This window comes from Pseudomicrostroma glucosiphilum, assembly GCF_003144135.1.
Source record: "Pseudomicrostroma glucosiphilum strain MCA 4718 unplaced genomic scaffold BCV69scaffold_11, whole genome shotgun sequence".
Classification (NCBI taxonomy): domain Eukaryota; kingdom Fungi; phylum Basidiomycota; class Exobasidiomycetes; order Microstromatales; family Microstromataceae; genus Microstroma; species Microstroma glucosiphilum.
This window is the reverse complement of record NW_020289923.1, coordinates 163,575-186,441: the sequence shown is the minus strand read 5'-3', so window position 1 is coordinate 186,441 and position 22,867 is coordinate 163,575. Positions and strand designations below refer to the sequence as shown.

The 22,867-nt window shown below is 56.8% G+C and overlaps 9 protein-coding genes across 9 annotated transcripts; 4 read left to right on the top strand and 5 right to left on the bottom strand.

Annotated features, from left to right (window-relative positions):
- Window positions 1-1,730: 1,730 nt before the first annotated feature.
- BCV69DRAFT_300245 (hypothetical protein) lies at window positions 1,731-4,667 on the top strand (the record flags this gene model as incomplete). The annotated part of the gene is made up of 2 exons (XM_025494439.1): window positions 1,731-2,594; window positions 2,673-4,667. The coding sequence occupies 2 exons, from the start codon at window positions 1,731-1,733 to the stop codon at window positions 4,665-4,667; spliced, it is 2,859 nt and encodes a 952-aa protein (XP_025346576.1).
- A 245-nt stretch (window positions 4,668-4,912) lies between these two features.
- On the bottom strand, window positions 4,913-6,958 carry BCV69DRAFT_284046 (DUF155-domain-containing protein). Its single transcript, XM_025492908.1, has 5 exons — window positions 6,801-6,958; window positions 6,365-6,622; window positions 5,696-6,286; window positions 5,401-5,611; window positions 4,913-5,285 (listed from the first exon to the last, which is right to left on the bottom strand). The coding sequence occupies exons 1-5, from the start codon at window positions 6,881-6,883 to the stop codon at window positions 4,986-4,988; spliced, it is 1,443 nt and encodes a 480-aa protein (XP_025346575.1). The 5' UTR covers window positions 6,884-6,958; the 3' UTR covers window positions 4,913-4,985.
- Window positions 6,959-7,112: 154 nt separating this feature from the next.
- On the top strand, window positions 7,113-7,673 carry BCV69DRAFT_38175 (hypothetical protein). Its single transcript, XM_025495236.1, has one exon. The coding sequence runs from the start codon at window positions 7,216-7,218 to the stop codon at window positions 7,597-7,599; it is 384 nt and encodes a 127-aa protein (XP_025346574.1). The 5' UTR covers window positions 7,113-7,215; the 3' UTR covers window positions 7,600-7,673.
- A 615-nt stretch (window positions 7,674-8,288) lies between these two features.
- On the bottom strand, window positions 8,289-9,369 carry BCV69DRAFT_284045 (hypothetical protein). Its single transcript, XM_025492907.1, has 2 exons — window positions 9,208-9,369; window positions 8,289-8,996 (listed from the first exon to the last, which is right to left on the bottom strand). The coding sequence occupies exons 1-2, from the start codon at window positions 9,271-9,273 to the stop codon at window positions 8,469-8,471; spliced, it is 594 nt and encodes a 197-aa protein (XP_025346573.1). The 5' UTR covers window positions 9,274-9,369; the 3' UTR covers window positions 8,289-8,468.
- Window positions 9,370-10,097: 728 nt separating this feature from the next.
- BCV69DRAFT_38214 (hypothetical protein) lies at window positions 10,098-10,799 on the bottom strand. The gene has a single exon (XM_025495237.1). It carries the CDS (start codon window positions 10,677-10,679, stop codon window positions 10,290-10,292), a length of 390 nt encoding a protein of 129 aa, XP_025346572.1. The 5' UTR covers window positions 10,680-10,799; the 3' UTR covers window positions 10,098-10,289.
- Window positions 10,800-14,124, bottom strand: BCV69DRAFT_38303 (hypothetical protein). Its single transcript, XM_025495238.1, has one exon. It carries the CDS (start codon window positions 13,789-13,791, stop codon window positions 10,921-10,923), a length of 2,871 nt encoding a protein of 956 aa, XP_025346571.1. The 5' UTR covers window positions 13,792-14,124; the 3' UTR covers window positions 10,800-10,920.
- A 459-nt stretch (window positions 14,125-14,583) lies between these two features.
- On the top strand, window positions 14,584-17,185 carry BCV69DRAFT_284043 (DUF1253-domain-containing protein). Its single transcript, XM_025492906.1, has one exon. It carries the CDS (start codon window positions 14,780-14,782, stop codon window positions 17,081-17,083), a length of 2,304 nt encoding a protein of 767 aa, XP_025346570.1. The 5' UTR covers window positions 14,584-14,779; the 3' UTR covers window positions 17,084-17,185.
- Window positions 17,026-19,925, bottom strand: BCV69DRAFT_284042 (pseudouridine synthase). Its single transcript, XM_025492905.1, has one exon. It carries the CDS (start codon window positions 19,749-19,751, stop codon window positions 17,283-17,285), a length of 2,469 nt encoding a protein of 822 aa, XP_025346569.1. The 5' UTR covers window positions 19,752-19,925; the 3' UTR covers window positions 17,026-17,282.
- A 569-nt stretch (window positions 19,926-20,494) lies between these two features.
- On the top strand, window positions 20,495-21,868 carry BCV69DRAFT_261525 (hypothetical protein; the record flags this gene model as incomplete). Its single annotated transcript, XM_025490702.1, has 3 exons — window positions 20,495-21,126; window positions 21,207-21,587; window positions 21,654-21,868. Coding segments are annotated over exons 1-3 (1,044 nt in total), but the record flags the coding sequence as incomplete, so codon positions are not given.
- Between the last annotated feature and the right edge of the window lie 999 nt (window positions 21,869-22,867).

Sequence of the window (22,867 nt, the reverse complement as noted above, 5' to 3'; positions counted from 1 at the left end):
ATGCCCTTGAGCAGGCCTACGAGTACACCGACGGGGAGAGGGTCAAGGCTGATCGAGCCACCGAGTACTACGAACGCGAGATTGAAGCTCTCGAGAAGAACATCGAGCGCGCTCGTAGAGAAGGCGGTGGCTCCCTCGAACAAGTGGTGGCAGAATATCGCAGTCGTCAAAGGGCCTACGACGAAGCCAAGAGAGAGCTCGATGACATGAAGGCTGCCATCAGGGCCTTGACGAATGCGATGTCGCTACGATTGGCGATGTGGCAACAATTCCGTCAACACATCTCCCTCCGTGCTCGCAGCAACTTCACCTACCACCTTTCTGTTCGAGGCTATACTGGCTCCCTGCACTTCAACCATGACGCGCAGAAGCTGAGCATCAAGGTACAGACGGAGGACAGCAATGGAGCCAACGGCGGGCGCCCATCGAACACTGCAGGTGGAGGCAAAGGAGCTTCTCAGCTCAGCAAGGACCCCAAGTCGCTCTCGGGAGGCGAGAAGTCCTTCTCCACCATCTGTCTCCTGCTCTCCCTCTGGGAGGCCATTGGCTGTCCCATCCGATGTCTCGACGAGTTCGATGTCTTTATGGACGCTGTCAATCGCAAGATTTCTATGAAAATGCTCATCGACACGGCCAAGACTTCGTACAATGTTCAGTATGTCCTCATCACCCCACAGGCCATGGCGAATGTGAAGTTCGGGCCAGAGGTGCGCGTAGTACGTCTGGATGACCCGGAAAGGGGACAGGGTATCCTCAACTTTGGTTCGTAGAATTGGCCGCGTGCTTCGCAAGTCACCTCGTGCTTTCGATAGGATCCAAGCTCGCGCTTGTACCTCTTTGTCCCGACCACTTTCATTCCGCTTCTGACGTCCTTTGTAATATCTTCGCCTTCATGTATTTGTTCATCGTTCAATCTAAAAGTACACATTCACTCTGCCTTGTACATCACTGAAGGAGGGAGAGGCCTCGACCTTTACTTCTGAGGTGCCACGTTAGCATTGGCAGCCTTGATGAGGTTGTATGCAAAGGCGGAATGGGCTGGAGCTGGAGAGGATGCGCCGGAGACTGGGGGCAGGCCGAGTGGAGCAATGATCAGAAGGGCTGGCCAAGCCAAGTAGGGCTTCAACGCTGCCTGAAGACTCACCCTTGGCAGCGTCTGCCCATGCCGATTTCTTGGCGCCTCCTCCCGAGGCCCCTCCTGCGCTGCTGTTAGTCTGACCTTGTAGGACTTGTGGTGACTCTGGGACGCCATAAGACAGCCAGCATCAATCAAAGGAAGGTAGCGGGAGTACAAGCACAAGACTTAGAGCTCTACTCACGACTATTGATGGCCGTCCATCTCAACCTGAGAAAGTCCTCTACCTCTGTACGATTGAAGGCTGTTTGGCTGCCTGCGGCAGACGTATTGGAAGGAGGAGCCATCTGCGTCGCCGTGCCGTTGGGGGAGAAGGTGACGCCAGATGGAGCAACTGGCAGGAAGGAAGGAAGGATAGCACGAGGTGCCAAATGGCTCGGACCATGGTATTCTACTCGCCCGGCCAGCGCCGCGGGTCAACTGGAGCTTCCGCCTCGGCGTTCCTGTGCTAATTTCTCTCCTTTCCTTTCCTCGACTTCTTCCTACTCCAACACGCCGACCTCAGCACCCCTCCACTGCCTCCTGCCCCCTTCCTCTATTTTCGTCCCTCGCTCAACCTTCTGCGAGGGATACAAAGGCTCCTTCAGCGACGTCGATGGCCTGTCGTGCGGGCTCGAGGCTAAGTCGAGCTTGGGGCGAAGCTAGTTCTTCCTCTGGCCACGCCTCCTCTGCCTTGCTCCCCCGCGCCGCTCCTACTCCTCTCCGCTTACGCCATCCTGCCTCTGCTCGACTACGATACTACAGCGATGCTGCAGCTCCAGCCGAGAAGATTGAGGCCGGAGCCTCCGCCAGTCAATCGACAGAGGCTCAGAAGGATGAGCTTGCAGGGTCCTCTTCGCCGGTGACAAAATCTGAGCTGAAGCGAGCAGGCTTCCTCGATGAAGCCATAGCGGCCGAGTACCGCGCAACTGCCTCTGGAAAGCTGATACGACGGCGGATACCCCGAGCAACTCTGACCCTCGAGGACTTTCGCAAGCTCAGACCTCGCGCTCCCAGGATCCCTCCCATGAGGGTAAAGGACAAGCGCGCCTTCCAGGCGGCGAAGCAGGATGCTGCTTGGCAGAGGACTTTTGATGAGATTTCTGCCGCGCTAGGAGTGGAACAATTGCGACAATTGGCAAAGACGGCAGGCCTTACCACTTCTCATCAGGCGAAGAAGACGGAGCTGATCAATGTGCTGTTAAAGGATCAATTCAACCTCTTGAGCCCACAAGAGAGACAGAGGGTGGAAAAGGAAGAACGGGTGGACAGGAGGATACCGGTTAGCAAGACGGAGCTCTTTCTGCTGCTTGTCAATGGCGGTTATTCATTGGGAATTCTGGCTCAGCAGACGGGATTGACGCTCAAGCCTGATGCCAAAACAGAGGATGGCAAGGCGGTGGAGTACGCAGTAGTTGCTTCAGGTCAGGAAAAGGCTCTTGGGTCGGTATTGGACGAGAGGATGCAATTGTTCCGCAAGGTAAGCTCCAGGGCGGTGTCTCGTGACCTCTCTGTCTCCCTCATAGCTCACAGTTGCCTTTCCATGCGTACTGCTTAGGCTATCGAGGTCAAGGAGTTGCCACTACAGGTACGGGTCGAAGCTCTTGACCCCGCTATCGTCCGCACCATCTCCGCTCGGACTCGAACAGTCATCGAGAGGGCCGACGCGGCTCACGGTGGATCTCCAGGGCTAAGACTCACAGCGCTATCGGAATATGACCTGTCTCAAGCTCAGCTACAGCTGGCGGCTTACCAAGCTGAATACTTTCAGCTCCCCACTCCTCTAGCATCGTACGCTCAGCCATCCCCTCTGGATCCAGCATACGACGATGCGCTTCTGCAAGGCGACTTGCAGCATTTTGCTTTCTTACCCAAAGCTACGCCTTCCGTCACGCCTTGGATGACCGAAGTGGCATTGGGAGGGGAAGATACGCCCGTGTACCGCTTGGCCAGAGTGAGAGAAGCAGGACGGACCGCAGGCAGCGATGAGATGAGCAAGACCTTTGTCGGACTAGACATGTTGACTTCGTCTGGGCGGACTTCCACCTCTCTGGAGCCCGCTGAGAATTGGAGTTGGCTAGGCGAAAGGCTCGAGCTGGAGTCAATGGCAAAGCAGGCCGACCGTCTGCACCTCAGCAAGCCTGAAGCGGCCAGCACTACGCACGCCTTGTCAGTGGGCAACCTCGTCTTCCCAGGTGAGGTCACAAGTGAAGACCCAGCGGTGGCACATCTGCAGCACCTCCTCAATCCTCCCCTAAGTGGGTATTGGACACTCGATACCGCTTTCGAATGGCTGCGACGTCGGCCCCCTCTAGAGGCTGACGAAGAGGAAAGCGACTTGTTCCGGAATCCCAGGCGGCCTTACTGGATCAACGATCGATTGCCGCACCTGCCTGTTGATGGTACTGGCGCGATGTCTGCTCAATTGGCGGAGCTAGTGGATACCAACAAAGCTGCCGGGGAGCGCGAGGTATTGAGGTTAGTGTACCGGCTGCGGCCAGCGAACACTGAAGACGAGTCGGCCATTTGGAGACTACACATCGATATCGAGGAAAAGTTCATGTCGAAGTCTTCAGAGAGCTCAAAGGCAGAGAGCGCAGAGCAGGTCGGGAAGGCAGCGCTTCCACAGGAGGATCAGTCTTCTCCCTCCTCCAGGAGCGTGGAGGAGGAAGGATCAGCTCCTGAGTCCACCCAGCGTGCTCCGCAAACCCTGCACGCAGCTCCTCAGCACATCTACACGATCACCTCGGCACACTGGTCCACCTCTCGCGAGGTCGACGTCCTCTGTCCCGACGTACCGCAAGACTTGCGTCTCTCCTCGACTGTCAAGATCCCCGTTGACGCAGAGGCCCTCGAAAAGGAGCCACGTCTGTATGACTACCTGAACACTCTGAGGAGGTACGTCAGAAGGGCTTTGAACCCTTCCCCTCCTCCTCCTCCGTCTAGCTCCAGCGCCGCAGGAGGGGAGAAAATCAGCGAGGGACTTGCTTCCGAAGGGGAAGAGGCGGAGACCGAGCTGGAGGAAGTCGAGAACGAGAAAGACGGTGAGGAGGGAGAAGGTGGTAGTGGCGACGACGTCAAGCATGCTCTTCACCCACGACATGGTCGAGTGCCTACCCCCCTCCTGCACAAGAGCAGAGTCAAGGCGGTTCCTCCCCTCTCCTTCTCCCTTCTTCCCAAGTCCGACTCTGAAGCTGCATCTGCTGAGGCCTCTAAGGCCAAGGCAATCCTACACCTAGAGACGGTCGAGCGCATCGCGACTACTTCGTACTCGCTGCTCACAAAAAGCAGCGAGACCGCAGGGGCAGAGGAAGAGGAAGAGCAAGGAAAGTTGATCACCGAGACGACTGTTTCGCACATGTTGAGGTCTGCCAAGACGTCCAGTCGGGTCGAGTGGACTTCCCCCACCGCACCAGCGTCGTCTTCGTCATCGTCGGAGGAGGAGAAGGCGGCGGCGGCAGCAGCAGAGGGAGCAGAGGAGAAGGCATCGCAGGGACGGTCTGCATGGCAGAGCCGACTGGCTCAAGTGGCGGCTCTGATGGCTGCACGCTGAGGGTAGACGATGGCATGGCATGGGATGGGATGCAATGGGATGGGATGCAATGGGATGGGATGCGGAGCGGAGTGAGACCTGGCGGACAAGGCTGGACTGGACTGAAGAAAGCATATCGATCATTATCCGATTCGACTCGAGAGAAAACAAAAAAAGATGTACATTGCACAAACTACTCTGGCCCCCCCCCCCCCCCCCCCCCCCCCCCCCCCCTCGCTCACGTCCACTTTTGTAATCTACGTCAACCCCTTTACTTGAGATTCTTGCTTGTTTGGCTACTTGCTCTGACGTCTTGTTTTTTGCTCCCTCGACTTACTCTCAAGCAAAGTAGAGATCAACAATCATCGTCGCCACTCCCAATATAATCTCCAGTACAATGAGTACAATGACGATGATTTCCAACCATTCAGAATGGCTACTGGTCACCTGATCCTTGAGTAGTTGTAGCATATCCTGCAAAACCTCTACTCGCGCATTGAGCAAGTCGATTCGTTGAGGAATCTCCAAGTAGGAGCGGGCGGCACTGTACAGAGGTTCCAAGTCGGGTTGAGCCCAGAAGATTTCGGGAGAATCGACAATGGAGCCGACTAGGTGGATGTTCATTCGAAGGATAAAGAGCTGTCAGAGGAGAAGTGGGAGCGGGAGCAAGTCAAGGAAATGGTCAGTGGTTCTCATCCAGAGTACATATCTCCTCGAGCGATTCCCACTCAATGTCCGTCCTGTGAACACTTACATGTCCAATCTGCTTCATAATCTCAGCGGGTGGCATTCCAATTTTTCCACTTTCGGCAATACTCTGTGGAATGTCCTTTGTGGTATCAATGGTATTGTCGATGACCCCCTCGAAGAAGCTGATCTTTGTTGACTGGGCGAGGGCGTGCGAGAGGGAGAGTTTTGTCATGTAGCTTGAACCGCGGCGGAGCGTAATGACATCGTTGTAGATTCTGATGACCGGCAGAAGGAGGGCGGCAGAATGTCAGGGGACTCGTCAGACATGGGCAAGCGTACTTGGTAACGGGGCTACTCACCGACTATAATCCGCCAAGTACCAATTCAGCTCTTCACTCTCGACATCTTCTTGTGCAAGCTTCTCGACTTCAAATCTCCGAATCTCCCTCAGCAGCCTCTTCTCCTCGCTCAATGTCATTCCCCAGATGACAATGGTACCGTATTCCATAAAGAAGACTTCAGGTTGAGCTCCTTTCACCGTGAAGCGTTCCTTGCGCTCTCTCCTAGCCTCTTCCCTACGACGGATCCGTTCCTTTTCGAGTCGGCGAGATTCTTCCTCTTCAGTTGTACCGTCGACGAGGGTGGTAGAAGAAGAGGTCCCGTTGTTCCCAGCGCCGTTGCCTCCCTCGGGGCTATTTCCACTTCCTCCTTCTGCCTCTTCGTTGAGCTCGGGTATGCCCAGCAGATCGCCCGTCTTGGTAAGAGAGGCGGCTCGATCCCTCTGTGACTGATGGTGGGATTGTGAGGAAGATGAGACACCGTTGCGGGCTGCGTCGACGATGTCGTAGGTGTAGGTAGTGTAGACGCATTCGTCAAAGGTCATGACGTTGGTGCGATGTGATTCGCTACGAGCCTGGAGGAAGCGAGTAAGCTCCCTCATCCGATATGATCTACGCATGGTGAAGGGGAGCAAACTGACAAGGTCAATGGTGAACTCGCCCAGCCGTCTTGTCTGATTCTGTACTCACGTTGCAGTGCTATAAGCCGTGACCCTGGGCAAAGTAGCCCTTCCCCTCCTCGTCAACCTCCTAGCATCCCTCCTCATACTCCCCTCGGGGATATGAGCCAACCTCTTATACAAATCCTCCTTGTCACCTCCCTCTGTCGACTTGTCATCATCATCATCGTCATCTGAAGACTCGCTGTCGTTCTTGTCCGTGGGTTGACGAGTATTGCTTTCGGGTTCCTCGGGGAGAATCTTTAGTTTGCCCGAGGCTTTGGTCGTTCTGGGTGGAGGAGGGTCACGGTAGAAGACACGGCGGCCTGTCAGTACACGAGGAGACGGTGGGGGAGAGGGTGTGGTGGGCATGATCTCCTTTCGAGATATTCCCGCCTTTGGGAGTCATGGTGGGAGTGCCCAATGTGCGATCGGGATAAATGGCTGCTGACGGCGGGGATGCTCACCTATTTGGCCCTGAACGTGCCTTATTGCTCGAGTGACTGGCCAAGGCCGCTGTTCCCGCCTTGCGTCCGCCTGACGACGACATCTGCGGCTGGTGGCGGAATGAGTAGAAGAGTGAGATGCAGGAGGTGATAGAAATAGGAGATGACTACGTTGGGTCGTGGTGACTGGGGAATGGAGTCTCTTATGGTATGCTCATCGATGGTAGACTGCTCTGCTCCGCCTTAGCCCTGTGCAGGTCAGCGGAACGGAGACAGGCGGAGATTCGAATCGGCCGAGAGCCGCCAAAGTGGAAGATCGTCCTTTGCAGTGCAGGACCATTGATTGACTACGTCCTTGCTAGCCTCACCTGGTGACAGTCTCTACCCATCGTAGCCTCATCGTGAGCAGATCCTCCCTCCTCCTCTTCTGCTCACCATGCCTCCTCCACGTCCACCTCGCGCCCCTCTCCCACCCCGCGCCGGCGCCGATCCCTCGACCTTCCCCGCCCACAGTCCCTGGGCCGCTCCCCAATCGCACATTCCTCCCCCGGCTCCACCCTCCTCACGCCAGCCCTCACCGCGGCGTGCCGAGACATACCTTCGTCGCATCACCCAGCCGGACCGCTTCGATGGACCGCGTCCGTCGGTGTTTCAGAGAAGTAGCCAGTTGCTTGCGGGAGGATTGAGCATACTGGCTGTGGGCTGGCTGGTGCTTTGGCAAGACTACGGGAACGGAGAGCATTGCTTCAGTCCGGTGAGTTGGCAAGAAGACAGGGAAGCAGAGGAGATCGTCGACAGCGTCACGGAGGGTCTATACTGATACGATAGGCACTGCTTTGTCTCTTCATCCCTTCAGATTCGCCGGCTGGTAGGGACGCGCTCCATCCCCCTCTTCACCCAAGAGCTAACACCTGATCAAGAGCACCTCCGTCGCAACAAGTCCGCCGCTCCCGCACCACACAATCATCTAGCTTCTGCCGACCCATCTTACTCCTCGGTCGCTGGCCCTTCCTCCAGCAGCAGCAGCAGCAAGTCCAGCTCCTCGGGCGAAGTGGGCTCTCTGATCAGAGGTGCGAATGAGCTCCGGCAGGGCAAAGCCAGAGTCAGCTCGAGCCTGCGACCGCCGCCTGTGCACTCGGAGGAAGGAGAGCTTAGAGAGGGAGTGGCAGTAGCAGCATCGAGCGGGCCGCGGGAGCGAGTGGAAGAGGCAGGGAGGTGGGCGGCGGAAAAGGGACAGGCTATCTTTGGTGCTGGTGGGGAGACGGAGGCTGCTGGGAAAGGAGAGCACACTGGGAGGATATGGGGTCGGGGCGCCGAGGGACATAGCGGGGTACTGCACAGGGGCGTAGGAGGGCCTGCACAAGGTGAAGCGCAGCGATAGCGCATGCTCATACCAGAATGGCATTGACCAGATCAATGTGCCTGGACTGAAGTGAGAGCCTGCCTGCCTGCCTGCCTGCCTGCCTGCCTGCCTGCCTGCCTGCGCAATGAGACGCCCCTTCAGCCTCACACACAAATGAGCATTAAATCATGAGAGTCTATTTCATTGAGACGAGCCAACGCCTTCCGCTCTACATCTGCCCGCAACCAGGGCCGACGAGAGTGGAGATGGCATACCATTTCAGATCCGCCAAGCCATAAGCAACATGGACCCCTTTCAGAAGGTCACTTTGCACTACCCTTGTCCATCTACTTGGTGTAGTCCTTGACGGTTCCAGCAGCCTGGTTGACCAGGTCATTTGCCTTCTGAGCAGCATCATTGGCGAGCTTGTTAGCATCCTCTGACTCTCCACGAGCAATGTGACTAATCGTCTCTACGGCGTTTCCAGCCACGACTCTAGCCTGCTCTACAATGCCTCCACTTCCAGTAGTGCTCTGCCCACCATGAGCAGGCTTGACGTATTCATTTGCACTGTCCAAGACATTAGCAACGAATCCCCTAGTCTGATGGACCAAATCACCCAAGGTCTGTTCAGCTTGTGCGCTACTCTTTTCACCTTCTTTAGCAGCAGCATTTGTAATTCCTTGAGCTTGAGCAGCAGCATCATCTGCAGCGGAACGAGCTTGGGAAGAAGCTTCGTCACCCTTTTGTTGAGCAACACCGGTGAGGTGGGATACTTGAGCTTGAGCGTAGTGCAAGGTGGAAGAGGCGAGGTCGATTCCTTGCTTTAGGAGGGATTCGGCTTGCTGGTTGGCAGAGGCGGCAGCGTCGCCTACCTGAGAGACGGGGGGAGGGAGAGAGGCAGGAGGGGCAAGGGAGAGCAAGGTCAGAGAGAGGGTCACAACACACAGGGTGGAGCAGGAGCTACTACTGCATCGTCGTGGAGAGGGCGAGTAGGGACTCCTTTCCCTGAGTTCTTCTCTCCACCAGCGCTGAGCGTTGCACCTGTTACTTATCACTCCCCCCCACCCAGCCTCCAACACTCACCTTGTCACCGGCAGCAGCGACATTGTCCTTTGTAGCGGCAGAAACATTCTCAGCAGTGTTCGACATCTTGGTGGTGGTAGATCTAGAATAAACGGTGGGTCTGGTGAAGTTGCGAGTGCTGGAATTGATTGATTGGTTGGTAGTAGAAGGAAACAAGGATAGTACGAGCAAGTTCCAGAGATAGAAGAAGGCTCACACTCTCACTCCCACATGTCCACATCCACACTCCACGCTCCGCCCTCTTGCCGAGAGACTCTCTCATGAATTCCCTCCCTCCCTTCCAGCCAGCCAGCCAGCTAGCAAGTCTAATTTGCATCGACTGGTGGAGTGCCGTCCTGCCCTCGTGCCTTGTGCCTCTGCTTCCTGCTTCTGGTAAGACGAGGCAGGGCAGGGCAGTGCAACCCAAGCCAGCAGTAGTGCAAGGCTAGGCTCCCCCAGAAGCGTGCGAGCGGGGGCGTCCGCTCTTGCGTCTTGTGGCGCGTGCGTGCGTGCTTGCGTGCATGGCGTGTGTGGCTGATGGGAAGCACGCACCTAATACGTCATCCCCTCCCCTTCCTTCCCCTCCCCCGCGAGGACGGGGAAAGGCGAGGGAAGAGCACTTCTCACCGGCTTACGGGCGTGTAGGAGGTGTGCGTGCGTGCGTCCGGCAAGCAGCAAGCAAGCAGACGCTGTCCAACCTCCTCCTCCTCCTTCGCTGAGCATGGATGAGCAGGAGAGACACAAGCGCAAGCGCAAGCGCGAGCGCGAGCGCCGGTGAAATCAATGAGATTCACCAAGGACTTCGTGTGCCGTGTGCGTGTGCCGTGTGCCGTGTGCCGTGTGCGTGTGCCGTGTGCGTGAGAAGTATAGGATCAAGATCAAGAGCAAGAGCACAAGGAAAAGGAAAAGGACAAAAGGACAAAAGGAGAAAGGCATAGGGAAGGCCGTCTCCCACGATTTCTCATTCTGAGTACGCTTACCATTATCATCATCATCATCATCATCAGCAGCATCCCAGCATCCAGCATCCAGATCCAGATCCAGATCCCGGCCTCTATTTCCCATCCTTACAATTGCCCTCTGGACTGCATGGTCGGGGACGTTCACGAGTTATACATCGCTCCTCTTGTGGAATATAGTGACTGACTGACTGATTGACTGATTGACTGATTGATGGACGACTGACTGAAGGAACAAGATCGATCGATCGATCGATTATTCCCTAGCTGGCTGGCTGGCTGGCTGAGTATGGATATGGGAGCAGAAGTGGGATCCGGATCTGCACATGCGAGAAGATCAGAAGAACCCAAGACCACAAGACGCAAGACGAAGAAGAGCAAAAGCAAAGCAAAGCAAAGCAAGGCAGGCAGGCAGGTAGGCAGGTAGTAATAATACTGAGGAAGAGGGAGCAAGGGGGTGAAGAAAAAAAAAGGCAAGATGGGAAGGGGGGGATAAAGAGGAGAGAGGGGGGTATGCAAAGTTGATTTGTCCATTGTCCATTGTTGATTTGTTCATTGGTTCGTCGTGTTCATTGAGTCGTTCTTCATTGCTGAAGTTCTGTCATGATTTGATTTCTTCTTCTTCTTCTTCGTAGCAAGTGTTGCATTTGTGTGCATGTGTGTGTTTGCATGTCTGTGTGGTTTTGTGTGTGGGTTGGTCGTGCGAGCATGGAGGTCTCTGCTACTACCACCAAAGTGCGCCCCGCCCTCGCTGCGCCCTCGGCAGACCAGCCGCTCAGATAGCAGCCCTAACAGGCGTCCCTGCCCTGGAAACCTCTGTACTCTTTCTCCCTCCAGCTCCACCAGCCGAAGAGCCAAACATGTTCATCAATCTTTTCATTCCTCCTCCTACCCCTCCTGCCATGCCTCCAGCACCTGCGGCACCACCTCCAGCTCCATTTCCGCCAGCTGCGCTTGCACTCCTCATCTCTCCACTCGCTTTCCTATTGGGACCGTTGAGCGCACGCCCTCCCGCGCTAGGCGAAGAGGCTCGTCCCAGGAAATTCCACGAGGTGGTGCGAGAGCCAGTGCCGCTACCCTTGCCGGTGCCGTTGGGGTTAGGGCTATCGGGAGAGGCCGAGGCCGAGGCTGATTGTGAGCCATTGGCATGTGGACCGCCGGCAGCGTCAGGTTCACGACGTCTGAGCGTCGTCTTCGAGGGGAGCGAGGGGGGCATACCAGGGGCGGCTAGACTGTTGCTACTGCTCCGTGTCGCTAGACCATTACTCTTGCTCCTGCTACTGCCATTGGCTATGCCTGCAACGCTACCGCTGATGGGCAAGTCGGATGCTCCCTTGCTGTTTCCGAACTGGGTGAAAAAGGACCTGCGCTTGTCCTTCTTGCTCGTCTTGGAGTGCATGGAGGAGGAGGACGTTGAACGTCCGACGGGAGCAGCATTAGTCGCCGCACTGGGCAGGGCTTCGGCAGGCTGAGGATACCCCGGAACCTCTTCCCCCACGGGCGTCCGAAAAGGTATGGCTGACTCCTCTACCACGGGCGTAGGGAGAGCTGCTCGCACCTGCTCCGGGCTGATTTTTCGACCCAGGAACCCGCCGCCGTTCAACCCAGTACTGCTGCTACTGCTGCTGCTACCGCCATTGACTCCAGTCAGATTCGAAAGTCGAGCCTGCAGCTGAGCAGTTTGTGCTTTTGCTAGCTCGCTCAGGTTCTTTGCCGACGTCTTGGGCGTGACGCTCCTACTGGGTGCTCTGCTTCCCCAAGGCGTACTCTTTCCCGACTTGACCTGTTTGGTCAATCCCTGCGTCTCGGCTTGCGGGTCGTGCATGCTCATGCTCAGGACACTCCCCTTGCGCGAACCACCCGACGGAGGGCCAAGAGCACTTCCTACACTGATAGCCGCGCCGGGCCCCGTGGTAGGGCGCCGCGGCGTGCCAGACCCCGACTGGAAGCCACTAGCGTCTGATCCGGCATAGGAGTCGGTCATGGCAGAGGAAGGCACAATTGGGAACGCATTGTCGCCGATGCCGATGAACATCTCCCTCGGCACATTGTGCAGACCATCATTCTGCGTGGCCGAGATGCTGCTCAGTGCCGAAGGTTTAGGCGAGAAGGCAGGTCGGGAAGATGGCGCCAACTCGTGAGCTGTGCTGGAGATGGGGCTGGTGTGAATGGAAGAGGTAGGAGATGCATGGCCATCCGGTCTGGCAAAAGGCGGCATAAAGGGCTGGAAGCCATTGCCGTTGCTGTGCGAGCTGTTCGAGCTGGGGGAAGAGTAAGGGGACCCAACATAGTTGAAGGCTCCTGGTGCAATGCCTGCATTGTTGCTTCCCGGACCAGAACCGCGCCTGTCGACTGGTGTGCGAGAGCCCGAGCCACTAGGACCCCATGAACCGTGAGGACCAAAGGTCGGCATACCATATGCCTCGATGGCCGCTTCGTTTGCCAGCTCAGAAGCAACAACATCCAACTCCCTCGTATTGGGGAAGCGCCTTCTTGGCGGTCCGTCTTCGCTACTTGCGAGCTGAGGGGATGACTCTGAGCCTGCGCGGCCATTCTTGCCAGCCTTGTACACCTTGTCTGTCGACTTGCTCCCAATGCCCAAGAATCCTCGTCGCTGCTTTCCGCTCTTGACACTAGGTGCAGGGCTCTTGCTGACAGGGCCAGCTTCTTCTTCGTCGTGCGTCGTAGAAATGGGCGTCAGCCTCTCACCGCCCCTCTGGGAAGGCGGAGGGGTAGCCGAAGCCGTCCGAGGTCCCGAGACTCTCTCGTCCGAAGAAGAGGCGAGAGAGTGCGGCGATGTACCGCCGCGAGACATGGGAGGGACCAGGCCCTGCGACCGCGACCCTGACATGGGAGCGGATGTACTGGCGTGGGAGGGACCCGGCGGAGGGCTAGTCCTAAAGGACATTTGCGGTGAAGGGGTTTGGGAGGGGCGATTTCCGTAACCATTGACGCCCATCTGTCCATTTGTGTGACCTCCGCCAGAGACATGTCGAGAGGTGCCAGCAGCAGCAGCACCTCTGTTTGACACTGCAGCTCTCATCGAAGCCTCTATCAGTGCGCGTTGCTGTGCAGGGAACACCATTGCAGAAGTGCCGAGTCCGCGGTAGTAGTCCCTGGCTGCAGAAGTTGATCCAGCAGCGAGCCTCTGCCGAGCCTCTTCATCATCGAGGGGTGAAGACATCTCTTCTGCAGGAGATTGAGTGGGCGATGCTTGGTCCAGATAGGCCTGAGAATCGTGACTAGGGAGAAGAATGGCGCTGTCCCAGTTGATCCCACTCTTGTACTTTCCCCTTGGCTTGGACAGGGCATCCCGATCGGGCTTTCCGGATAAACCTGAGCCATCCGACTCTGCGATACTGGGTGAGTCTACGCTGATGACGCTGTTCCTGGATGTGAGACGGTGTAGGAAGTTGCTGGACGAGGTGCTCCGTGTGCGGGAGCGAGTGGGTGCTATAGCGGGACGTTGTGGTCTTGGGACAGAGCTTGACCTGGTCTCTTCTCGAGGAGGGGCCTCGGGGGTAGAGGTGGATGGTTCGGAGAGACCATTGTGACCATTGTTGTAATGCCTAGCTGGTTCGGGTGAATCTGTGGCCAGGGAAGCCATGTGCTGATCCAGCGAAGGCAAGCGTGGTGGTGCAGTCATGGCAGGTCGTCAAAAAGGGGGGGCGAGGGAGACAAGAAGGGGAAGATGAGTGTGGTCGAGGGCGACGACCTATGTGGCCCTGGTTCTGCCTGAAGGGGCCGTGGGGCTGTGGGAGGTGAGTCCGTCTTGGTGTGTGTTTGGGATGTAGCGAGTGTGGGGTTGTGGTTGTCAAGAATGGAGGTGGATAGATGAGTGAATGGCAATGTTGGATGACCTGAAGTTGACCAAGTCCTTGACAAGATCGTCGGTACGAAGAAGATGAACAAGTCGAGACCAAGGTGCGAATCAAAAAGTCAGCAGGGTGTGTGTGTGTGTGTGAGGTTGAGCCTGAGGTGATGGTCAGAGTCAGGCGCACTGCCTTCCCGCCCGCGGGAGAGGGTGCCTCAACCTACAGCCGCGGGGGTTGCAGAGCAGTGCAGCCGCCTGGCTGGGTGTGTGCTTGTGTGTGTGTGTGCGTGTGTGTGTGCATGCGTGCGTGCGCCTGACGCCTGGCCTCACCCCTCGGCTTTCCCGCAGGTGCCGGGCGAGGTGCATTGAGAGCTGCAGAATACAAGCTTCGGGGCAGCTACAACACACCATGGAAGTCCCGATGTTCTTCTCGTCGTCCCTTGAGAGTATGGTACATCCAACCCTTCTTCACGTCCGCTTTCGTTCGCTGCACACGGAGCCACAGGCCGGCGCATGTGATCACACAGAAGCACTGGTGGTCAGCCGCCCAGCACGCCACGGGAAGAGTGTACATTTATCCGGCACCATGCATCTCGACATGTCCTCTCTGCCCTAGATGCAACGGCAGAAGGAAGCATCGACGTTGGTTGCCGCCGTGAGCGTCGTGGTGTGCTGTGCAAACAAGGCCAGTGCCGGGGCCAAGAGGGGAGTGGGGCCGCGGCAGTGCGCCCTGCGCCTCGCCGGAAAGCCAAGGAGAGACAAGAATTTCCACTGAGAGGAAGCAGCAGCCCTCGTCTCCTCCTTGCGCCAACCACCGGCCATGACCAGCTCCACCCTCGCCGAAGATGGTCAAGGCGACTCGGCCGCTACCACAAAGCTACTCACTCTGCTCAACGTATCCGCCACAAAGCCTGGCAAGAGGAAGCGTAGCGGGCCACTCTATGTCCGCGCACCTCTGGGAGGAAAGAGGAAGGATGATGGCACTGCGCCCGGTGCTCCCTCTGCCAACAACTTCGATCAAGTCAATGACAAGACCAGAGCTGCCATGGCACTCGTAGCAAAGGCTGAAGCTGCTCAACTCAATGGCAGCGCTCCCTCTACCTCTGCCTCTGCCTCAACTTCGTCCTTGTCTGCACCTCTGCGCACACGTCCAGCTGCCTCTTCCTCTCTCATCGCTACCGCCGCCGATTCCGATGACGAGGTGGAAGGAGAAGGCAACGTCCCCACGGGTAGCGGTGAAGGCAGACCGCTTGCCCTCGACGCCTTTAATGCCCACTTTGCATCCGAAGGCCAAGGATCCCATGCTGCGCTCTTGTCCAATGTCAAGCCCGATGCGCTAGAATGGGAACAGGCGGTGCAGAGCGCCTCTGCAGAGTTGGGCAAGCTCGTCAGGAGCAAGCTCAAAGGGATTAGCTCGGACCAGATCTCAGCTGCAGGCAGTCCCCATGCCAATGCTGTAGCAAGCTGGCAGCAGTATCGTGGTGGATCTCGCAACCCACCTACACCCCTTCAGCAGGAGCTCCTCCCCCTCCTCTCCTCCTACTCGGACGTCTATCATTCCAACCTCTCGCTAGCGGCGAAGGTCGATGCTCGTGAAGCAATCGTGTGCCATGCCGTCAGTCATGTGACCAAGACCAGGCGAAGGATCTTGAAAAACAACGAGAAGCTGGCCCATGCTGCTCAGGCTGCTGGACGTGGTAGTGGCACAGCAGGAGCAGAAGACGTGGAAGCGCCGCGCGACCAAGGTTTCACTCGGCCCAAGGTGCTCATTCTGGCCCCCATGCGTAATACTGCGCTAGAATGGGTACACCTCCTCGAGTCTCTGTCTGGCTGCCCGCAAGTGGAAAACAAATCAAGACTATCAAAGGAGTACAACCTCCCCGAAGGAGCCGTGGATAAATTGACCCTTCCCGAGGCGTCTCAACGATACCCTCTCGATCACCTCGACACCTTCCGCGGCAACATCGACGACAATTTCCAACTGGGCGTCAAGCTCACCCGGAAGAGTCTCAAGCTCTTCAGCGCCTTTTACGAAAGCGACTTTATCGTCGCTAGTCCCCTTGCACTGCGTCTGGCCATTGAAAAGGATCGCGATTCTGATTTCCTTTCCTCCATCGAGGTGCTGGTGGTGGATCAGATGGACGTGATGACCATGCAGAATTGGGACCACTTGCAATTCGTCATGGGCCACCTAAACAAGATTCCCAGACAGTCCCACGATACGGACTTCTCGAGGGTGAAACAGTGGTATCTAGACGGGCAGGCAGCTCACTTGCGCCAATCCATTCTACTCTCCTCGTACGACGCGCCAGAAATGCGCTCTCTTTACTCTCGCCAACTAGTGAACATCGCAGGCAAAGTACGCACCTTGCAAGACACTTCCGGCGTGTTAGACGAGATTAGGCAAGGGATCCGCTCCTCTTTTCTCCGCTTCGACTGCGCCAATCCTTCTGCAGAACACGAAGTTCGTTTCCAACACTTTACTCAAAAGACTCTACCCAACTTGTTGAAGAGTGCGGTTTCCTCAAGTCGTACACTCATCTTCATCCCATCGTACTTTGACTTTGTACGATTACAGGATCACATGCAAGCGCAACAACTCAGCTTTGTAGCCGTCTCTGAATATTCCACTGGGAAAGACATTGCGCGAGCACGTCAACAATTTGCTGCTGGCAAGAGGAGTTTCCTTTTAGTAACCGAGAGGTTTCACTTCTATAGACGATATGTGCTCAGAGGAGCACAGACAATTGTATGGTATGCGCTACCGGAACATGCCAACTTCTTTGGAGAAGTAATGGCGTTTCCCTTTGCCAAGAGTACATCCCTTGTCGAGGCACTCAATGAAGGTACTTCCGCTTCCGCTACAGCCAGCCGTGGCGCTGTAAGCACAATGAAGAAGCGTAAGGTCTCCAAGGGCAAAATAGGAGCAGCAGCAGCAGCAGCAGCAGCCGGTGCGGAGAGCGACGAGGAGGAACAGGAAGAGGAGCTAGAGTTAGACCCAGCAGACGTGAGCATGACGGCCCTCTACTCTCGATACGATCTACTACGGCTGCAGAGGATTGTGGGCATGGATTTGGCAAGGAGGATGGTTGAGGAGGAGAGGGGAAGCTGGAGATTTACATGAGGCACAATAGAGCGATGCGATATGATGTGGAACGGGGCGGAGAGGAGCGGACGCTACTGTGGTCTATCTACCCAAAATTTATTTCTTATCACATCATCCCAGTAGCAACACAGTGAACATCGTGCTACCATACTCTCCTCCATTCACTCACTCACTCTTCTCCCCTCCCCTCCCACCCCCATCAGCTTCAGCCTCAACCTCAACACTCGTCTCCATCCCCCATTCCCATCTCCTTTCCAGCTTCAAGAATTGCCTTTGCCTCAGCCTTTGCCACAGCCTTTGCCTCTGCTTTCCTCTTTCCCTTTCCATTCACCCACCTCTCATTCTTCTCTTCAGGCGTATCCTCACGTTGCCTGTTGGCCAATCCCTTCCACTGCACCACGGGGCGATGAACACCGTTGCCAAAGGGGAGAGAGGGCGCGGCGCGTGCGTGCGCTGGCGCTTGCGCTTGAGGTGGGATTGCAGATTGAGGTGGGATGGTAGATTGAGGTGGAGATGGGGAGGTAGAAGGGAGAGTTCGAGGAGCTCCTCCTGGAACTGGCCAGCGGGCGTCTTGATAGAAGGTGCCGGCGGGAACACCTACTGGGCCCTTTCGTCCTTCACTTTTAGTCCCAGTGCTCGCAGCCGCGGGCGAGGCGGCAGCAAGAAAGAAGTGTCGAGTGAGCTCAGCAGAGATGGCATGTTGGTTCCAGATGCGGTAGAGGTCATTGCTGATACCCATGGCGAACTCCGTCTCGCCTGTGACTTGCTCTGAGGACATGGAGACCCGATCGCTCGTGCTTCCGCCCAGGCTTCCACCCGAGCCCGAGCCAGAGCCTGGCAGAGGCCCATCGTAAGGACCTGTACGCCAGGCAATGTCACGCGGGCGGAAACCGCACTCCCATAGCACTAGTGGCCGGTCGGCAGCCATCTCGTAGCCGGGCTTGCGGTCGTACACGAGCAGATCTGCATCCTCGTCTGATTCTGAGAACAACTCTTCTCCAGGAGACGTGGTCTCAGTGGCGAGTCGTAGAGCCTTCAGACGCGGACTGGAAGTGTTGGCGGTAGCTCCGTCGGGCTCTGTAGCCGTGCTCCCCGGAAGCTCCACCGCCCTCGACCTGGAGCTTCTGACACCTGCAGCCCTCAGCCACGCCTTGTCCGCTTGCCAGGCACCATTATGGATGTTGAGCAGCTCCTTGACGATGCTGGGCTTCTCTAGCCCGGCGCCGACGAGGAGGAGAACGACCATGATGTGTCTGACCTGATGATAGAGGAAAGCTGTACCTCGCAGGTTGAGGACGTACATTGCCTCCCCTCCTTCTCCTGTTTTCTGGGATTGCAGAACTCCTATTGAACCAGCGCTCGGCCATCCAGACTCGACCTCATCGATGGAGACTCCGTCTATCCGTCTCCTGAAATTCTTGATCTGCTTGCTCGCATCCACCTTGCAGAAGTTCCGAAAGTCGTGCTCGCCTAGAAAGTAGCTAGCTGCCTCCCTCATAGCATCAATGTCCATCTTCGGAGGCGCTATCCTTCTTGCTGACTGGCCTTGTGGAGGGAGGAGGTGGTCTGGGGGTCCAGAAGTGAAGAAGTACTTGTAGTGACGATAGCGGCAGTCGAAGCGAGCATTGAAGGAGGGCCGTACAGGAGACCAGCCGAGGACTCGAATTGTTTCGGGAAGAAGTTTGTTGAGAGACTGAATGTACGGAAGCTCGGGCGATGAGGACGACACTCCAGGTATGAGATTCGAAGAGGAGGCTTGGGTGTCACCATCTTCGAGGCGCTCTTCCTCGGCAAGGTCCGCCAGCGCTGCCTCGTCTTCCTCCTCGGCCTCCGCTGTCCCTACTCTGGTGTATTTCATCCCACCAGCAGCCTCTGTGACCTCTAACCGCTCCTCCTCTTTCCGTCTCATCTCCCTCTCGTCCACTTTCCTGCTCCGGACCCAGAGTGCTACCACCTGGCCTGCAGCGCTCACTCCTCGGTCTGTCCGCCCACACCTGCTCCAGCCAGCACCTGCCATACCCTTGGCTGGGTCCACTAGCCGAGCCATACAGAGGGCATTCCATAAGAGCGCCTCTACAGTGGGCATGGTGTTGGTAGCCTTGGCCGACGAAGCCGAATCAGGGATGCCGTCCCCTTGCTGGGCCAGGCCGGAATAGTTGGCTCCATCGTAAGCGAAGCGAAGGGCAATCTTCCGCACAGGCAGGTTGGAGACGTCGAACGTCCGGCCCTCCTGGCGCTTGGCCGAGACGCCCCCTGTCTTGCCTAGACGTCGCGGAGGGTCTTGAGAGAGGTATCTAGCAGCCACGGCTGGACCTGCACTGGCATTCAGAGTTGAAGGTTCCCCAGCTGTGCGAGACTGACGAGGCTCACTAGCATGGCCATTAGGGATAGCGGAAGAAGAGGAAGAAGAGCTTCCCACTTGTCGCTCCCCGACAGCACTCTCCAACTCTTGTATCCGCGCAAGGAGCTGACCGCTGCTCCAGCCTGCGTACTTCTCACCCATTTCTGCCCTCTTCTTGTAAAAGTTGAGCTCAAGCCGAGCTTCTTCGAAGAGGTCACGACCGGCGAGACGAGCTGAAGAGGTGGAGAAAGTGCGACGAGGAACGAGCCAAAGTGGGCCGAGTCTAGCTATGGATGTCAGAAAGGGTAGTGAGATGTTGGCGGCTCTGCGTGGGAGGAGGATCATACGATGGTGGACGGCCTGGCGCAAGGTGCGAAGCCGACCCTTAAGGATACGGAAAGGGCGCCAATCTTCCCTTCAAAAAATCCGATCCGATCCGGGGCGAGCCAGAACCACGTGGCAATGCAGGTCCCCTGTCAAATCTGACTGAATCGTACACCCTCGTCGATGACAGCTTCGCTAGTCTTCACAAGCAAGACTGGCGAGCAGCTCAGATCAGATCAATAAGAGCTGCCAGCCACTTTGCTTGAGATCCTCGGAAAGGCGACTTTCCGCCACAATGTCAAGGAGAAAGAAAGATGCACGTCACCATCGCGGGAATTCGGTCCTTCCCTGACGCCGACGTGTCGCTGCGACTAGTCTTACTGCAGCCACTGAGCTTAATGAACAGCACGAACACAGCCTTGCGGGCAGTGGAGTACCCCACACAGCCTCAAATAGGTCTACTAAGCCACAGTGGTGTCTCTGTCATGTCTTTGATGCCTAGATCGTGCTCACAAGGGCCCGCCCAATCGTGGAAATCTAAGGCGCGCGAGGGATGGACAGGCAGCGGGAGCGAGCGTGTCGACTCCGCCGACGCCCCCTGGCAGCTGCGCGGTGCCCGAGCAGCGTCATCCCGCATCTCCGCTCTAGTCGCCAACCCGAGGTCGCTCCACCGACATTGTGGAGCAGGAAGGATTGCCCTCGGGGAAAGTGGCTAGACAGCGACAGACAGTGTGGGATGGTGCGAGACTGAGCAAGGCTACGACGTCAGAAATACACTGCCCCGCTCGAGCCTAGCCATGGCAGCCTGGTCATCGTACAGTCTGGCAACGTGCGGAATTGGGTTGCATGGCCCGATGGCAGGTGCAAGGCTTGTATAAGAGGGTTGTCACTTCCCACGCACATCTTTGACACCTGTCCCGTACCTTTTTTCCCTTCCACATCAACATCATGAAGTACACTTCTGTAGCTGCCCTCGTCGCCGCCCTCGCGGTGAGCACTTCGTTCGTAGCCGCAAGCCCCGTCCTGCCCCGACAGGAGTCGACAGCGTCGTCTGCTGCAACATCGGCAGCTTCTGACGCGTCCTCTGCAACGAGCACTACAGACTCCGCATCGTCTTCGTCGTCTTCGTCTTCTGCCTCGGCCGCCGCATCATCCTCGTCCAGCACTGGCACCAGCAGCGCTTCCTCGTCGGCTGCCTCTTCCACTAGCTCCTCGAGCTCTTTCAACCGTTCTTCCGACATCGACATCCTCCGCTACGCCCTCACCCTCGAGAACCTTGAGGCTGCCTTCTACAACCAGTCTCTCACTAATCTGAGTGCCGTCGACTTTGAGGATGCTGGTGTCAACAGTAGCTACCGAGACCAAATCTACAGTATTGGTCAGGATGAAGCCGCACGTGAGTGATTCGCACCCTTGCCGCATGATTAGTACGAAAAGCACTTAGCTGACACTATGACACCTCTTCCCTCTCCGAAGACGTTTCTTTGCTCTCCTTTGCACTGGGCAACGAGACGCTGCAGCCTTGCACATACAACTTCTCATCTGTCACCGACGTGCCCAGCTTCCTCGCCACCGCACGCCTGCTTGAAGGTGTTGGAATCTCGGCATACCTTGGCGCTCTGACTTCAATCTCCAACGCGACCTACCAGCTAATCGCTGCAGCAATTACAACCGTCGAGTCTCGCCACCAGACTGCGCTCAATGCCATTGCTATGGCACCCAACTTTGTCCCGGCTCCCTACGACACCCCCCTCAACTTCACGGAGGTGTACTCGCTCGCTGCGCCTTACATCGAGAGCTGCCCTATGGACCTGGGTCTCACTGCTTTCCCCAGCTTGACCTTGACACCCACAAACCGTGTTACGCAAGACACTTCCCCTGCGGCTCTGCCCAACGCTTTCACCGCCGGAGATGAAATCACAGTCTCGATGGGCAACTCTAGCTCCAACTCTTCTAGCTCCAACACGACCTACTACGTAGCCTTCTTGTCCGGTGTCGTTGGCACTAGATTTGTTGAGCTTCCCTCAAACATGACAGTCAATGTACCTTCCGACATCTCCGGCGGACAGTTCTATGCCCTCCTGACTCACTCCAACAGCACGCCTATCACCGACTCTAGGGTCGTGGCTGGCCCAGCTATCGGATATGTCAACGTTCCTCTGTCTTCTGCTCCCTCGGCCACGGCTACTGCTAGTTCGAGCAGCGCCTCTAGCAGCAGCTCGAGCGACATGTCGAGCAGCACCTCCAGCGACATGGGCTCCTCTACGATGACTTCCGCCGCTGGAGCAGCTACTTCCAGTGCAGGAGAAGCCACGACGGCCGCTGACAGCCTCCTCACTGATGGCGCTTCCGTCGCTTCCGCCACTGCTTCTGTCTAACTGAAGTTGAGTCCGAGCAGGCATCAAAGATGGCTAGCTCCTCTCCTTGTATGTAGGCGTTGTACCTTTCTTCGCATTGCTTGTTTTCTTGTTTCACAAACTTATGAATAGCATGTCTCAAAATTATTGAGTTCACACTTTTTGCAAGACTTCTTGAGGTCCCTTGTTTCAATTCGTGCGTGCGTCAAGCCTGTCCCTTGAGTCTAACAGATGCTGTGTTCAAGGGTGGCGCCAACGTGCTCGCCCAGAAGAGAGAGGCGTCCCGTGAGCCAGGCGCGGTGGTCCGACGAGTGGAGTGCAGCAGCCACAGAAGCGAGCACCGCCTGCACCCTTCTTCAGCTGCCAGATCGGGTAAGGCGCACAGGTCGAGGAGCGGACAGACCCAGGGCGGTGCGGTGCTCCTTCCAAGACAGAGATACGCTTGTCTCATCTCTCCCACACTCCCTGAGTCATCGCCCACCCCCGCTTCCAATCTGTGCAAAGATGTAGCCGAGGTGGCCTTACCCGTCTTTTGACCAACCAATTGCTGTGTTCCCACAACCTGGGCCCACATTCGCTCCTTCGGCATTGTGAGAGAACCAGCCCTGGGAAGGAAGCAATGCCGGCGAACCCCCCTTTGGTCAACGCGCTAAACCAGCCTGGGTCGCGTTCAGTCGCCGAATTGTCAAGGTGTACCGCCGGTGCTAGGAGTTGAGATGCGGTGAAGATAGTGGCGATGAACATGACCTTTCAATGCTCTACTTCTGAGCGCCGATGACA